At 34.6% G+C, this 18,851-nt stretch overlaps 1 protein-coding gene across 2 annotated transcripts in view; it reads left to right on the forward strand.

Moving 5' to 3' along the window:
- The window catches only part of DPYD (dihydropyrimidine dehydrogenase), an 815,942-nt gene that overhangs the window by 647,676 nt on the left and 149,415 nt on the right, over positions 1-18,851 (forward strand). For both annotated transcript variants that reach the window (XM_082383233.1, XM_082383234.1), the window contains exon 19: positions 8,006-8,148. In XM_082383233.1, the coding sequence (XP_082239359.1) occupies positions 8,006-8,148 (143 nt within the window). The remainder of the gene's footprint in view (positions 1-8,005; positions 8,149-18,851) is intronic.

Genomic DNA, 18,851 nt, shown 5'->3' on the forward strand with positions numbered 1-18,851 from the left:
AATAAATATAGGTGTGATAAACTGGAACTCTCCTGGGTAAACCAGGTCATATGGTCTCTCTAGTTATACCAATTACTAACTACTATCGTTTCTATCTAGTTACTAGCCAACAATTAATATAATGCCAATATTCTTGGTTTTATCATACGTGGACAACATATCTTTATTATTTATAAAAATTATTAACTCCTCTCTCTATAACTTAATCAATATGCAAACAATTAAAATAGGAAAGAAATATAGTATTGTGGTTAAGAGCATGGTATTAGGAGTCAGGTAGACCTAGATTCAAATACTGGACCCACACTGTCTAACTGAGTGATCTTGAGGGTGAGATATTTATTTCTTATGATCTCACTTACATATCTAAAAATATGAGGACAAAAAAATACCTAAAGTAATGTCACTGAGACAATGCATGAAAAAACACTTAGGAAAACACCTAGCAATTAGAAACCACTCAAAAGAGGAGTCTCTATAATGAACGTATTGCATGTTAAAATTTCACTTTAACTCATACTTAATTCTTTTATAAGTTAACTTCATCACTGGTATCTACTGGGAAACCCCAGAGCATATAAAATTGCTCCTTAAAATACCATGACAAAGTTCATATTATCCTGGAATTTTGAATTGGAAGAGATCATCTAATCCAATATTTTCTATAGTACAGAGGTCTTTTTTATTGCATCCTACCTGCCACTACCTGCCAAATATCCATTTAGGTTTAAGGGATATGGGCATCCAAATGTAGCTACTTCTGTTGCTGAATTTACAACAAATTAATGATAAAGATAACAATAATAAAACCAATAGTGTGTGCTTAACCATTTGTTCTAGTTGTCTTTTGAGGAAAACATAAATGAAGCCTTTCTTTATGGTTATCCCTTAAATATTTGAAGACAACTATTGGGATTACTTTCAGCCATTTTATACATACACACATATTATTTAAAAAAATTTTTATTTCAAAATCAATCTTATTGCACCATAACAGTGGAATTAATTGTACGTAATAAACTATTTATATATAATATATGTATACTATATATACATATATATATACATATACATTTTAAGTTATGGGGAATAAAGTTTATTTTGGCAGATAATGTTAAAATTAAAGTTTCATACACTAGTAACATAACTCAACATCCTTAATATGATATGTGTGAAACACTTTCTTGCTTTTCTGTGCTCTTCTAAATCACCATATCCTAAACTACTTCAGATAACTGACATACTGAAATTTCTGGTTTTGCTTACCCTTTGATTCCAAACAAAACTTTTCATAGGCTTTTTCCATCTCTGGGTCCATCCCGTTATGTGTGTGTATGTGTATATGTGTGTGTAGCAGGGCGGGGAGAATGAGAGGAAGAGAGAGAGAGAGAGATCATTCTATTCACCCTGTTTTGGATATATTCTAAGTTTGTTAATATTTTACTTAAAATATTGGATATAGAACAAAATGTGCTCTTCTGAATGTACAGAGGGTAGAATCATTGCACATCCCATATATAAATGTTTCACAGCACAGAATCTGAAAATGCCTATTCCTGTATTGTTTTAGAAGCATTATAAAAAATAGTCACTTTTCATTGCAGAAGTGAATCATAAACACTTTCTTAACTAAAAGAATTAAATAATATGGACGTATAGATATCAAACTTGAAAGTTCCTCTTCAACCTGTTCCCCAGAAATAACTATTAGCAGTTTAAAACTCAACATTCTATGCATTTACATGACCACATACTAAATGTAATCATACATTTTTTACCTAAAATGGGACTACACCCTATATGTTATTCTGCTACTTGTCATTTAACACATAACATCGTATCCTAGAGATATTTCCACGTCAGTTTTAAAGGTTTCCTGTGATATCATACATACATGGATGAACTATAATTTATTTACTAGCATAACTGCTAGTGATTATTTAGGTTGTTTTCACTGTTTTGCTATAAGAAACAATATTTCAAGGAACATCTTTTGTACATGTAACTTTATGTCTATGCACTAATGGATTAGATTTCTCAAAATAGAGTTTCTAGATAAGACATATACATTTAGATATTGCAATTGCATTATAAATCTAATAAAGAGTTATTCACACAAATATATGCATTTACAATCATAGACTCAAACTATAATTTTTAGAAATGAAATGACTTAGGATCTCCAAATTTAATATCTAGGAGATTAATTAACACCCCTTAAGTATTAAGTGTTTATCCTCACATGTTTATAGTGAATGCTTATTTTTCTGATCAATTTTCTCTGGCTTTGAAGTAATATTAGCTTATATATACTATGAACCAGGCCCTGTGCCGCGTGCTTTCCACAAATTGTATCATGTAATAGTCCCCAAGTTGCTATGATATTATTGTTATTGATGTCCCTGTTTCACAGATAGGGAAAACTGATGTTCTAGGAAGCTAACTAAGGAGCTTGCTCAGAGTCACAATTGTGTAAAGTAATAGAGCAAAGACTTACACCTAATTGGTTGGACTTTAGAACCTGCGCTCTGAGCATTAGACCACAGACGATACTGATACTGGTTTTCTTAGGCAAAGACAACGTGCAAGTGATCCTCGTCATCATTGCTGCACTGTCGTTTCTCAGTAGCAGCTGAAAAGTATGGACTCTGATAGTCACAGAGACTTGGTGTTTAAACTTTTAAACTGTGGCATAAAACAAGTTTTATTCATCTTGAACTTCCATTTCTTCACATACGAAACAGAGATGATAGCATGTACCTGCACAGCACTCTAAGGGTTAAATCACACACTGTATGAAGCCCCAGTCTCCGTGTCAGGCTATGGAAATCACTCCAAGAACAGATGCTCAGAAAGGAAAATGGCCCCTTCTCTGGTAAATAGTATTAATTCTATTGCTTTAAAATAAAATGCCTGGCACATGCTAGGTACCAAATTATTGAATATGAATTGACTATGAATATATTGAATATGTTATGAAGCAGATAAACAGCTATAAAGATATGAAGACTCAGAAAAAATATCTTGAAATATTCAACAAAAATTAAAACGTTTTCATAAGAAAATTTTTAGCTTTTTCAGTAAACCTAAAATAACAACGTAAAATAATTGGTTTTCTTTCTCCCATTTCTCCTCTTTAGATTTCATATCTCTTGATATAACCCTGTATCCTTGTAGTACTTCAGTTTCTAGTTGAATTATGGTAATTTTCTCAGGGGACTTTAATCCATGTGTAAAGATGTATTTTTAAATAGCTGTGCTTTACATATTTATCAGTATGTTAAGTTCATTAATATTTTAAAGTTGTTTTAAAGGATAAATTTTTGGTGCTTGATTTATGTTTATTTTATAAAAATCAATCTCTCAACTCCTAAATCCTTGAAATTCTTGATTTGCTAATATTTTCTTTCTTCTTGGGTGATGTTAAAACTGTTAACAATTAGACAGTCAAAGTTCAATTTCTAAGGAATTTGTTATCCACTTAATTCATTATATTTTAATTAATGTAAGCAAATTAAAACTACATATTCTTTTTGTATACACAGTGAGCATGAGTGAGTATTATAACCCAATTCTGTTTTATTGCCAGCTAGAGCCATTATCAGGGAGTTTATTGTGGACTTAGCTTTAACAATTAACTCTGTAACAGTAGCTGTCTTAGGAGTCAAATGATTAAGGAAAAAACAAACAGAATTAAACTCAATTATTCAAAATTTCAGTTATCCAAAATTAGCATATGTTCCACACTATCTTGCCCATTAAAAATGTCTTTTCTCTTCAAGGATTTAGTCATGCTAAGTAAAGCTCTGCCTCCTTCTCACCAATAAACTCAACTTCTGATGTCGTCATTAAAAGTCTTGCATATTGATTTAGTGCATGGACCTTTTGATTCTCAAAATAAAATCTTAAATATATGGATGTCTGCCTTTGAGATTTTTAGCTTTGGAGTCAGTTAATCCTACCAACATTATGACACCACTAAATGAAATGTGCTGGAGAGGGGAAAAGGGAGAGGGAGATGTGTGGTTCTTCTAAGGGAGCAGAGGTTATAAAGTTTCATCATCCTAGGCATCATGATCTTGTCTCCAATAAAAAAAAAAAAAAAGTTTCTTTGCATTACTAAGCACACAGCAACAGCATAAAAGGCACAAAGTAAACTAAATAAATGCTCCTTCTGAAATCAATTGTCCTCCTAGGTAGTACAGGTTATAATAGCAAACATCTGTATAATCTTTATTATGTGCTAGCCCTTTATATATATTAAATAATTTAATCCTCAAAACAGCTCTATGAAGTTGTATAATTTTATTATTTTATAGATGAAAAGACTAAGAAATTTTCACAAGATTACAGAGCTTGTAAATAGTGGAGCTAGAATTTGAACCTAAGCAGTTGGCCCTGTTGTCTCTCTGATGTAACTAATTCATCCTCAGATTCTCTTCTTTCTAGAATTTATATTAATAGTAATTATAAAATATATGATGTTTAAATGAATGTGGAGTTTTCCTAATGGGATGTGTACAGAATGAATAACTGAACTCATATTATTTACCTTGAAACTACCTCCTAAGATCATTGAGACTGGTGTTTTGGGTATCCACCCTGGGTGACAATATGGTTACAACATAAACTGATTAACTGAGATTGTCTTTTAAGCTTTTCCAATTCAGTTACAATTACCTCTTTTTTAAAAGAAGGCACAGGTGCTTAATATTTCTTGAATAGACAGATGAACAGATGAATGGATAAATGAGGCCTGAGTAAGGAACCTAAGTCATAATACATTAATTCTTACTTGCATATCAATATGTAATACCACTACTAACGGTAGCATTTTTGAAATTGCAATTAAAGTATTTTCTTTAGAAAAAAAAATCATCGAATTCAGATTGGTTACCTTTGAATTCAACATCTCTGGCTTACTGAAATGTTTTTCTAGATCATGAATCAATCAAATGTAATGTGAAGTTTATCAAAGATCTATGAATTCAACATACTGATTTGCATTTTAGGATGTGACTATATGGAGGGCCTAGATTGATTAGATACCAAAAGTTCATTCTAGTCCCCCAGGTTTTCCGCTAGGGGGAAAACAGTTTAGTACAAATCAGGACTCTTCACAGCAATGTTGGAACTCAAAGGTCTAGTTCAATTTTTGTTTGTTTGAACCTGCAGCTTGTTTCAAAATGTGGGGATTCAGAATGGCTGACTTTCATTGGCACCTCCCACACTGTTGAAACAGAAAGGCTTGATGTAATTAATTTCCCATCAGGTTCATCTGGTTACCCCATGTAGATGAAGGCTTAATTTAAATTGCACATTGCCTATTAATTAATTTAAGCTTATAGGATTTCATTTTTTTGATTTAAACCTTGTTGTTTCCTTTAGGATGGAGTCCACTTTTAATTCCTTGAGCTTCTCAACTGGCTTCTTCCTCCCTGGTCTTTGGTCTAAAATCATTAATTACTGTAGCAGTGACAAAGTTTTAAAAATTCTTATCTCAATAACTGTGATTCTGGAAATCTGTATGCATTTTAATTAACATATGTACAATCTCGTATGGTATTGATATATGTATTTCTTTCACACCAAAAGTTTTATTTTTATATTGAATCTATTATTTTTTCATTTCTGTCACTTTAAAACTAAAAAGAAATTTCTGTATAACAATTTAGAAAGATCCTTTTACATACCTTCAGTTTCCTTCCAAAAACCTTTCATGGCGAATAAAAGTCATTTTTAAAATCTATTCCCCATAAAAATGCTGAGAACAGGTAGATTATATTTCATACTAAATCAATTGAGTTATAAAGAAAACCAATCAAATGGAATTTATAATGGAAATTAAAACTGAATTTACTATTACCCAGCAACAGAAGGATCCATTTCTTCATTTTTGGATCCCATTTCCTCAGATAACATAATTACTCTTAATTTTTGAAAAGATACCTTTATTAGTTTGAAAGGTTTTCATGTTCATTAGGTAAATTAGAAAAGTTTTAAAAAAGAAGAAAAACATCAAATAGAAAATGTCTCATTGACCTAATTGAACATCTTCAAATGCCACTGAGCATTTGCTGATGTTTTTTAACACCTGTGTAATAATGTTGCCCTTTAAATGTAACTGGTTAAATTTTCAAAGCTGTGTTCTGGGATTTTGCCATTTGATGTCCATTAATATCAATTGGAATATGTGGCCAAATCCCTGTGTACCACTTTGAAATTTTACCCCTTAGTGTTAATGATAGTCTTCTAACAGTGCAGTTAGAAATAAATTATTTATCTGCTTAGCAAAAATTTCCTTTACTCTCCAGGGTCAACTAAATAAGAAAAAAAAGAATCCCAGTATTTCTTTATTACTTCAAAGTAGCATGTGTGTAAAGGAGCCATCAACTTAGCATATATGGAACGTATCAGTTATATTATGCCAAGATAGCTGTATGTCTGTCTAAAAGGTTTATTTAAGTTACAACTTCCCTTAAAAATGCTTTCCTCTAACTTTTACTCTCGAATTTCTTTTTAGTATAGCTAAAGATAGGTTTCTATAAATATGTGTGTGTGTATTCTTTCCATGCATTCTCCTGTCCACTATGTTAATCTTTTTTATGGGTAAAACATATAGACTAAGAAGAAGTCACTGATAAATATTTTGAAATAGAAATAGAATCTTGACGTTCAGTTTCTAATTTGCCCTAACTTACTACCTTGTATTTAAATGTCAGTTATGGAATCCTGAAGTGTCAGCATTGAATATTCTTGACTAAGAAACTCTACTATCTAGAGGAAGATTTTTTAGGTGTGGGAGCGCCAAGGAGACATTTCCACAAACATTTTTGGTGTTGAGTGCTAAAGCATTAGTTACACGTAAATTTAGTTTCATCTGAAATGAACAGGATAAAAAGAAAACCACCGATTTTAATGAAAGTTCTTTGTGCTTCCTTAATAGGAGCACCAATGAATACATACTGAGAATGCTGGTAAGGATGCTTGTGGTGGTGGAGGAGATGCCAAAGTACTCACCACATGAGGCTTATTTTACCCTTTGCTTGTTTTGTTGTTTGTGGAGCCCTTATTTGAGGCAATGCCACATTGTTGCACAAAAGGAACAATTTTTACTTCAGAAAATGCCTTTAAAGGACCATTGACTTATGAGTGTACATCAGAAATATCAAATTATATTACTATGTTATGAGAGCATTAATTTACTCCCGATTGGGTTAACCCTTGAGAGTCTAAGCAGCCTTATACAGTGTAATCATGTAAAAAATGACCTCAGAGTGTTCTGTCCATCCATACAACCTTTATTACAATTAGCAAATAATGTATTGGTAATGTTTGGTTAAATAATGTATACAAACTCAAACGCATACTCTAATTACTGAATTCTAGTAAATTCTCTTTAACTTGATTAAAATTTTCTAATGGATGAAAAATTAGATTAGGCTCACTATATTTGAGTAAAATCACTATCAGATTTTGGGAAATACATGTAAAATGCAATATGGAATCTGCAAGTTCATCAGCACCTTGCTTGTTTTTGCAGTATCTCTATTCACACCAGCTGCTTTATACTTCGCAGAAACATAACAGAGCTGTATGTCTATTTATGCACTGTATGTGATTGTTTTTCTTTTACAAAATCTGCTATTCCTTGTTCTTTTTAAAACAGATGCTCAAGTGTTCCATACCATCTTTTACACATTACTGTATATCAAATTGTGATATGTATGTATTTTATGTGAGAGTTCTAGAGTTGCTATACCCACTTGCATAACATGCCTGCATGCAATAATAGCATCAAAGTCCTTAAAGTAAGTACACATCCATTTACAAATTAACATACTTTGAAACATAGCAATGCTTGTATCTTACATACGTATATATCTTAAGTAGAGATAAAATTGAATTTTGTCTAGTACAACACTGGCATCACATGATAGTGATTATAAGGCAATATGCTCAAGTGGTCAATATACTAACCATTGATCATCCTCATTTTCTGTAGGCACAGCCATCAGACCTATTGCTTTGAGAGCCGTGACCACCATTGCTCACGCTTTGCCTGGATTTCCCATTTTGGCCACTGGTGGAATTGACTCAGCTGAAAGTGGTCTTCAGTTTCTCCACAGTGGTGCTTCGGTCCTCCAGGTAGTACTTGTGTTTGTCTGTCCCTTCACAAAACTCCGTCTAACAAATAAAGTGAAAATTATGTGACAACAAGTATGTTCTTGTAGGGTCTCTTGAGAAAGAGGCCTTGCAGGATCAAAAGGGTGGCACTCATTAAATTTCTATTACGAGTTGAGAACAAACTGGAGGTTCATTTCCTGTCCTTTTGAGGGCTTACAAACCCTCTATTTTTTTTTTAACGTATTTGTTCACCTGTATGTTTCTAAAATAAATGAGATCACGTTCCAAAATGCATACTGTACTACTGGATAAAAACCAAATATATGAGGAACTCTGGGTAAAAGTAAAATCTTGATTGAAAAATAAAAGGAGTCAAGGGCAAGGCCAATACACAAAATCTATGCCATATGGTACTGGAGGCATTAACAAACTTGACTCTGAACTTCCTAGGAGCCAAAGCAAAGAAATCACAGCTTTCAAAATATAGAAATAAATTGGGAAAATCATCCATTGTCTTCATAAGGTGATACTTTGAGATGTAGTACATCATACTCTTATTAGCCCTCTACAAATAACTTAGAAATTACTTAATTTTTTATTATTTATACACTTGCTTTTTATATTATAATGTTGTTCAGCATAGATGCAGTACAGTGCCTCAGCACTTTATAGCATAAGCATTTCTCTCAGGGACCAGATGGTCTGACATGACCCAGGTAAAATTTTTCATATGAGGACTAGACTGTGACCGCTGGGGTAAATCCCACTTTAATACGGCTGCTTACTACCTAACACTGATGGTAACTGGGGAGCAGAGTCTGTAGCATCACTTATATTCTCTGGCAAGAAAGTGGAGTGCAGTATCTTGTGTTGCCAATTTAACAATCAGAATTAACATCCTGTTATGAAATATAAATTGGAAATAACATATATCAAAATGCTAATGGAGGAGGACTTCTGCTTCCAGGAAGATGGAGTAGGTGTACTTTTCCCTATGCTTCTGAGTAAGTACAATTAAAAACCTTTATATATCTAGAATGAACATAAAGAGATTCTGAAAGGTGGGGAGAAGGCAGTCTGGCTAGGAATCTCAGGGCCCAAGGCACAACACATTGGAGAATTTCCTGGGTTTTCTTTTTGCCTCATATATCCCAGACTTGGAGCCAAAGAAGCCAGCAACCCAGAAACAACAGGTGCAGACAAAAAAACCCCTACTCTTTCTAGCCAGAGAACCAGGAAAGGGCAGCCTAGTGAGACAGAAAACTTTTAGACCATAACTGTTCTTCTCTAGCCAAACACCACAGCTAAAAACTGCAGCGCCACACCTGTCCACACAAGCAAAGGACAAGCACGGGTCTTATACTTCCAGCCTCAGGAGGCTGTAACAAGGCACCCAGCATCGCTCCTGGGCTATAATGAGCTCCCATATGTAGGAGGCATGGACTTCCACCCCACTGACAGTAATGAGGTGTCCCTTCTCCTTACCCCCTGGGGTCTTGTCAGAGGAAGTCTAATGGAGAGTCAGGACTTTTATCACCACCCAGCGGTAACAAGGCCATTCTGTCCGCCCCATCACAGCCCCCTGGTGTCAGATGAGGCCTAGAGGGGAGCCAGAACTCCTATCTTCTCTTGGCAGTAACAAGGAGTTATGTCCCTCAGGTGTCAAAGGAGGACAAGTAAGGCATCTGGACAGTAATGAGGCAGCATCCTTGCCCTCCTCTGCCAGAATGGTATCCAAAAAAGCCAGCTAAACAAAAGGTTTAAATAAGATGAAGAGTCCCTTAGCATAATACCCCAAATGTCAGTGTTTCAATTGAAAATCACTCATCATACCAAGACCCAGGAAGACCTCAAGCTGAATGGTAAAAGACAATTAATAGATGCCAATACCAAGATAGCAATAACAGAGATTTAGAATGATCTGATGAAGATTTTTAAAGCAGACATCATAAAGTTGCTCTAAGAAGCAATTACAAACAGGCTTGAAGCAAATGGAAAATATGGAAAGTCTCAAAAAAGACATAGATATAAAGAACCAAATGGAAATTTCAGTACTGAAAAACATAATAACAAATACAAAACTCAGTTGATGGGCTCAACGAAAGAATGGGGAGGACAAAGAAATAATCAGTGAACTAGAAGATAGAGCAGTAGAAATTAACCAATCTGAAAAACAGGGAGAAAAAAGACTGAAAGGAAAAAAATGAACAGAGTCTCAGGGAACTGTGGGAGTGTAACAAAAGTTGTAATATTCATGTTATCAGAGTACCAGAGGAGAGGTCAAAGATGGAGGGGATGAAAAAGAAATAATGGAGACATGGGTTCGAGCCCTGGTCTGGGAAGATCCCACATGCCGCGGAGCAACTAGGCCCGTGAGCCACAACTACTGAGCCTGCACGTCTGGAACCTGTGCTCCGCAACAAGAGAAGCCGCGATAGTGAGAGGCCCGTGCACCGCGATGAAGAGTGGCCCCCGCTTGCCACAACTAGAGAAAGCCCTCGCACAGAAATGAAGACCCAACACAGCCAAAAATAAATAAATAAATAAATTAATTAATTATTTAAAAAAAGAAATAAGATCTGAAAACTCCCCAAGTTTTGTAAGAGGCATAAACCTACAAGATTCAAGAAGCTGAATGCATCTCAAACATGAGAGATACAAAGAAACCCATACCAAAACACATCATCATCAAACTTCTGAAAACTAAAGACAAAAAAGGCCCTTGAAAGCAAGAAAGAAAATGACATCTTACCTATAAGGAGCAAACAATTATAATGACAATAGATTTCTCATCATCAGAAACCGTCAAGTCCAGAAAGTGAGACAAAATTTTTCAACTGTTGAAAGAAAAGAACTGTCAACCCATAATCCTATTTCCTTCAAGAAGGAAAGATAAAACAAGACATTCTTAACTCAAGAAATACTAAGAATTTATTTCCAGGAAGCATAACTAAAAGAATGACTGAAGGAATTTCCTTAAGAAGAAGGGAAATGATAAAAGAAGGGACTTGTGGGCATCAGAAATGAAGGGAGAATACAGAGCAGTATCTTCAAGAAGAATCTGGAAGATAATGGATGTCTAGGCTTGAATATCACCTGAATTTATTTTCATGAACATGGAGGAATACATGAACTCAAGGATAAAAACGCATTATGAGTGGGTTCCAGAAAGGACTCCTGCTCATTTCCAGATGTGTGAGCTTGGGCGAGTCACACATGAGGGGTGGAAATTGTTGACTGTCTACCGTGTGCTGATTCTAGCTACTGCTAGATACAGTATTTCCATGCCTACCTGAGAGTGAAATCATTTTATACTTCTTTGACATCATCTGAGGCTTGGAGGATGAAAGTAGTGTAGCCAAAGCCACATGACTAGTGCTAAAGCCAGAACTAAAACATTGAGTTTCTCGACTGCAAAGCCAAAGCTCTTCCAACTGGTCATACCGCCTGCCCCTCTCCCAGAACCTCTAAGGTGGAGTAGCAGTAATAGTCAGATCTTCCCCATCTACTCAAAGCTTCCATGTTCAGGCTACAAGTTGATTCTTAGAGCAAGGATTCAAAGAAGAGAAGAAATGTGGGAACATAGAAAAATAAATAACATGATACGTTCCAAACACAGATGTGCACTCAGTTTATGGACCCTGGTATATAAATATATAGAGTACTTTGTGTCTTCATACAAACATGTGGTGAAATAATCACTCAGATGGCAGTTTCTGCTTGGGCTCATCTTGGATCAAGAAGCAGAGACTCACTCAAACTACTTGAAGAAAATGAAGCCTCTTGTATTCTATATGTGAATGGAGACGGGAACTGCAAGAACCAATGGGGCAGTTCTGGGCAGAGACCTTTTCCATCTCTTTTGTGAGCCATGTGATTTCTCCCTCAAAGGAATCTATAACTCCGTTCAGTCCTTTGTCTCCAGGACTTACTCCTTGTTCCTGCCTCCTCTGAACTTCTGCCTAGCCCGTGCTCATCATGGACCCATTCCACATGGTGGTCTTTCAGCTCCACCTTCTACATGAAATACCTCACCAGCTTCGTATCTGTTGGCTCAGATTTTCAAAAGAGGAAATCTGTTTGGCTCAATGTATCTTTTCATGCCAGGCCTCATCGTAGAACACTGGTCACCTGATGTATTGACCAGGGTATAGGAAAAACACATTAAATATTTGTTGAATGAATTTTTTAAATGAGTATGCTCGAGTTGTCATTTTTTTAAACCAGATTATGAAGAGGGGATGACAAGGTCAACATCGTATTAAAAAGTGGCTGCCAGGGCTTCCCTGGTGGCGCAGTGGTTGGGAGTCTGCCTGCCAATGCAGGGGACACGGGTTCGAGCCCTGGTCTGGGAAGATCCCACATGCCGCGGAGCAACTGGGCCCGTGAGCCACAATTACTGAGCCTGCGCGTCTGGAGCCTGTGCTCCGCAACAAGAGAGGCCGCGATAGTGAGAGGCCCGCGCACCGCGATGAAGAGTGGCCCCCGCTCGCCGCAACTAGAGGAAGCCCTCGCACAGAAACGAAGACCCAACACAGCCCAAATAAATAAATAAATAAATAAATAAATAAATAAATAAATAAATAAAGAACCTCTGTTCCAAGTTGATTTATAAAAAAAAAAAAAAAAAAAATAAAAAGTGGCTGCCAAAGCACTGCCCCTTCAGCTCTGGCTAGGAATGGCCCGGAAACTTTCCAGTCATGGAAAATATTGACTCCCAATTGATGTTGTTAAAAAGGTAAATTTCCACACATAGGCTTTTACTGATATAAAATTACAGATTATGTATCAATTATGTGTCATTAGCTTTAGTCATGTTTTAATTCAGCCAGAAAATATTTTTAAACCAATTTTAGCTAAAGTATGAACTAAAATCAGTGTTAAGATATATTTAGGACAGTTATGAGTGGGAAAATCCTTGAATATACAATTTTGGCTTGGCATTTGAATGGGGTGGAGAATGTATAATATTTCTATCTCTCTTCCATTGTAACTGAATTTTACCCTGTTCCACTCCCTAGTCCTGGGTTAATCTAAGCTTTCATTTTCTATACTTCTGGGATGCTGAATATTATTAGAGAAATTCAGGTAACTTTGCCAATTGGATTTACTCCAAATTCGCAGTGTTTAATGTCAGCTGGGCCTTGGTGTGCTAGTAAGTATCAGTTTTTATTCATCTTTTAAAAAAAATTTCCCATCAAATTCCCTCTGGCAGTTGGTTCAAATCTTTTTTGTACACCTCCCTCCATCATCACCTTCTCATTTCTCTGTTGCCATTTGTTCACTGGTGCTTACTGCCCACCTCATGCCCCTTCTCTGGTTCTACAATATTTCCCTTGAAGAGCTCATCTACTTACATATCTTAAGGTGGAATACTATCAAATCTATCTTTCTGTTTCTACTCAGATGTAAAGTATGTACTGACAAGATGCATTTTTTTACAAGACATAATCAGACAGATGATAATGTATTTAAATAGTGTGATGGTGCTGATATACTGGAGTTTAGAAAGAGAAGTAATAAACACAGAAATAGTGATATAAATTAAACATTTTGATTCTGATTTTCTTGATGCACATATATAAACTATGTAGGTAGGCGAGTGTACTACTGGAATAAGGATTTATTCTCAAAGTAGCAACTTCAAATTCAATTTTTAAGTGAATTTAATAACCATGACCTTCTATGTGACTTTAGAAAAAGTATTGACATTTCAAAAATGGAAAGCTAAAATTTTTTTCATAAGTTTGATAAGTGGGATAGAACATTCTTTTCTTGTTAATCAGTATGCATCACAGAGAAGCATTCATTCATTTATTCATTCAGTAAATATTTATTGAGAATCTACATGCCTAGCACTATTCTAGGAATTTGGAATACATACTTCTGTGAGTAGAACAGACAAAAGTCCATTACCTCATGGGGCTTACATTCTAGTGAGGACAAAGATATAATATAATAAATATGAAACATAAGTATATTATCTGGTATGTAAGATGGTATGTGCTGTGAAAAAGGAAAAAAAAAGAGGTCTCATTACAAACGTAGTATATGTATAAAAAACTGAAGGCGAGGAATCAGGGAAATTTTTATTGAATTAAAATACTTAGGTTATAGCATCACTTGCTTAAATTTTTGCTAATTGAGAGTTTGACTGAAATATAAAAATCACAAGATATTTTAGACCACCTTGCAGTTTATAAATGGAAAATGCCTTTTAGGTTTCAGGTTGCATTTTAATGGGCAATTTTTTGCTTTTTGAAGTCTTCTTACAATTTTTAGGAATGTACCATTTCTCATTGGCACTATTTATTTCTATTACCTTATTTTACAACTTGCTTTGATGAGGATTTTAACATTTCAATGGTAAAGCATCCAATAACCCTACCTTAAAAATACTTCAGTTAATGTTTTGTATAAAAACTAAGGAGTTAGCTAGAGAATAATTTGAGTATTCCAGATCATTTCCCTGGAACAACTTTGGAGTAAAAATGACTATTACAACAGAATCAGATGCAACACTCTGGCCAAGAAATAAGGTTCAAAACTAATTATGGGTGTGTATTCTTGGGTAGCTACTCCTATTACTTTGTCAGTCAACCCAACTGACTTCTAATTTATTTAAGTGAACCCCAGTGTCTTTGAAATCTTATTTTTCATCTTTTTTGATAGGCTCTCATTAGTTAGAATACGCAAGTTAGATCTATAAAAATTCTAAGTGAAAATTGTTATTAAATTTAAGATACCGAACACTGAAATTTATAAATACCTCTTTGTTAAATTACATTCTCAAACTCTTCATAAACTCTTGAGGTCTTAAATCTTTTGAAAGGCTACTCTGAAAAAAAGAAGTTTGCTTCTGGCTGCCAATTAGTTATTCAGGAAAGGCATAAATAAACAACTTGAATAATTTCCCTTTAAAACAGTTTGAAAAGATTACTTTAATAAATTAACACTGGCTTTTTTTTAAACTTGTAGTTTAAGTTGTTTGTCCCAGATCTAGCCTTCAGAATGAATTCTATATCCCCTTCATCTGATTTAAGTACTAGTCTACAATTTCTGTTAATAAAAACTATTTAGGGATTTCTATTGCAACCAAAACCCAGACTGAGTCAGTTGCTTTTAGTAATAGGTTTCATCACAAAATGTTCACTCTCCTCTATTGTATATAGATAGAGGATATAAGTACTATACTACCTTTTTTTTCACTGAATTACTTTGGGTTTCTATAATTTAATTTAATGATATTGCCACTACAATTCAATCTTTTAAGGACTTTGATTCAGGACATCAGAAATTATAGGAAGTTCATTCATGTACGATTATGGCCTGTGCCTTCACTGAGATTGTATGGGTGGTTTTTTTTATTCCATTTCTTTTGTATGGGTTTGTCACTGAAGTTAATAGAAAATCCTGAAATACAGCAGAAAGAGGGAGTATAGTGGGCATTTGCTGTGAGTCATGGTCATGTGACAGACACTCACTAGAGTTATATAACCAAATCAATTTTTGACAATAATTAGCTGCTCTGATGGAGCTATTTCAAGCTAAATGGAATTTTTTAATGTGATCAAGAGATGTATTATTTCATTGAAACTAGAGAAAAAGAGGTAATTGAAGCAGCACGATGACACTATTTCCACATGAGTGCAGATGCGTTGTGGACATTCTCTCTTGGTCATAATGCACAGGAAGACTGCAGTGCTTCAAATATATAGATGGGGGTCTTTAGATGGTAAAAATTTTGCATACTATATTTTAAATTCTTATTGAGTAAGTGGGAAATATATTTATTCAATTATTTCTTATTTTTTATTTAATCATCATTCACTTTAAAGTCAGTGTATGATACACGAAGGAAGAATAGTTGATACCATTCAAAGTTATTTTAAATGGCATCAGAATTATTTCACATAGCTAGTTAAAATAGACACATTTTTCTTTCCACTATGCAGTTTCTTGTTTCCTAGCTTTAATGAGTGTTTCATGTACAGTGTTAAGAACAATATGCAAGTAGTTATTTTAAAAAATAGAAACCCTATATTCACAGAATAATATATAGGAAAAAAATAGTATCCATTCAGTGAAATTCAAATTACTGTGTCAGTTATTACATTATTTTAAATTACTTTAATGGATGGTGTCTTTAATGGAAGAGGTTTTAATTTTTGAAAAGTATCTTGATTGCAGTGCAACAATGTTGTTTATAAGAAAACAGAGGAAATTAAATGGAAACCTGCTAGGCTTTCGAATGATTACACACTCGCCACTTGATAGAAAGATTAATATCTAGATTCAAAAGAAATTAATTGAAATTAAATCTAATCTTTTTGAATGACAGTTTTACTATAAGAAAAAGTAACTCTACCACACAATGACTATTTTATGTGAGAAAATAACCATGAGTTAGCCAAGATGTTTGCAGTTAGCCATATGAAATTTCTGATCTTGTATAAACTTCCTTGGCTAAATTTTTTCCTGACTCTGGCCAGATCCTTTATATTGTCTGTTCCTTTTTGCATTGTATGCAGAGCTATGGTTAATTACTAGTTTCACTTCTTCATCAAAGAATCTTCATATGTCTGACCAAAGTTTTAAACTACTATTTACCTTTTTATTCTTCAGTTTAAAAAAAAATCCCAGTTGTTTAGATATTCTTATTTCACATATTATTTTCCAAACATTGTGTTTTCTATGTTGGTTTTCTCTGAATCTTTCCAATTTATCAATTTATCATTTGAAATGAATTGTGATTTAACATAACTAATTTTTTAATAATCATTCCATAACTTATCCACCCAAATGACTATTAGAAATAGTCACTTGGGAGCTAATGTGTTTTCAATACCATCAGTAACTACTCTTCATACTTTGAGAATGGATCTCATTTCCTGTAAACAAAGCTAAAGACAGCCAAGCCAAGTGAACAACGTTGGTTACTGAACTGAGTTAGGTATACAAAGTCATGAGTCTCCTTTTCTGTCAGTCCATAAACTGACTTTAATAAACTGTTCAAAAAAATGTGTAACAAAATTATTCTGAGCAGTGCCAACATCCACCAACATTATTATTTTGAAAAACCCAAACTAATTTAGCTGTGTATAATTGTGTATTTGTTTAAAAATCCACCTCAATATTTTAGAGACTCGTTTTGGTACTAAGTTAGGGTTCAGAATTCAGACTGAATAGAGAGTTATTAGAAAACGCTAAGCCATAGCAAATATATTGTAAAGAATATTAATGATGAATTACCATCTGTTTTTCAAAAAGTCCTCTCTAGTTATTAATTCATTTGGCTCTTACAAAGCTAAGGGCATATCAATAAGCATTTTTAACCCCATTTTGTAGATTTGCAAATATGTAATTACCTTAACTTTGTTTCATCAGTTGGCTAACCGGTGTGATTAGAAACCATGTTTCCTGATTTCTACCCCATGATTTGTCTCTGCATCTCCTACCATCCATGTTATTGTGCTCAAGAAATGTTCTAGAAAATGAAAAAGAAATTCAGCATTATTCACAAACACGTGAATGCATGCTCTGTCCTTGACTTATTAACTGATGATTCATTCTCAACTCTTGAACTACACCTGTGTATCATTTGTTTACCCCAGTCTTATAATTTTCCAGGTGAACTGCTTACTCCTTATTAAATAATTTATCCCTGAAGTCTTCAGTTTCCAAAATTACTTTAAATTCTAATAAATTTTCTCATGTGCTGAGTAAAGGAAATCATGAGATTTCTAGAAAGCTGGCTAACTTAGGGCTCCTGAGTTCTGTTTGGGGGAAACATAAAAATCCAGTTGATCAAATTTTTAAGTAACATGAAATAGGAAGGCACAGTAACTTCCAATGTAGCAGGAAAAGCAAGAGACACATATGTGTCTCATACCATATAAGAAGATAAAGCTGGTTGTTGATAAATATAAAGTCCCATCCTTGGGTGTAAAAACTTAATTATACTCTATAATAGAGGTAACTATGGCAAAGAAAAGATTTTGTGGAAAAGCTGTGAAGGGATTTAATTCACAATAAGGTCAACAAAAATAGCATATTGATGTAGCTTCCCAGTAAACGTTGATGTGATCTTAGTTGTATTTGAGATACGATATTTAGTAAAAGGGAAATGATGTCCTCAGTGAACTCGCATCAGATGACATCTTCATTTATCACATGGTGGGTGCCCACTGTGTGCCAGGCATAGTTCTAGTCCCAAGGGTACAAGGATGTTTTCAGACAACTGGGAATGCTTTCAGGAACCTTGCATGCTAGAAGGCCCCTCAAAGGAGTGATAAGATAATCGAGCCCAGATTCGGATGAGTAAAAAAAAAAAAGTCAGCCATGCAGAGGTCTGGGAGAAAAGTGTCCTCCTGGCAGAAGGAAGAGCAAGATCATAAATACAAAGGCCTGGCACACAAGGGTGAGAGCAGTCTTGTCTTGTTTCAGGACAGAAAGACACAGCAGAGATGAGGCTGATAGGAGATGAAGGGGCAGTCACAGGCAGAGGCGGATCCTGTGGGGTACTGTAGGCCACGATAAAAATTTTAGATGTTATTCTCTGTTTAATGGGAAGCTATTAAAGAGTGACAAGGTCTTTACATTTTCACAGTCTGACACCATACCCCTTCTCTCTCTCCACAAATCCAGGAGCAAATAAATGCTCAGTGGGCCCTTTCTACTTTGAACTTCCAGAGCACATGGTTCCCTTTTAATTTATGGTTTTT

This window comes from Balaenoptera borealis, assembly GCF_965194805.1.
Source record: "Balaenoptera borealis genome assembly, chromosome: 1".
Taxonomy (NCBI): domain Eukaryota; kingdom Metazoa; phylum Chordata; class Mammalia; order Artiodactyla; family Balaenopteridae; genus Balaenoptera; species Balaenoptera borealis.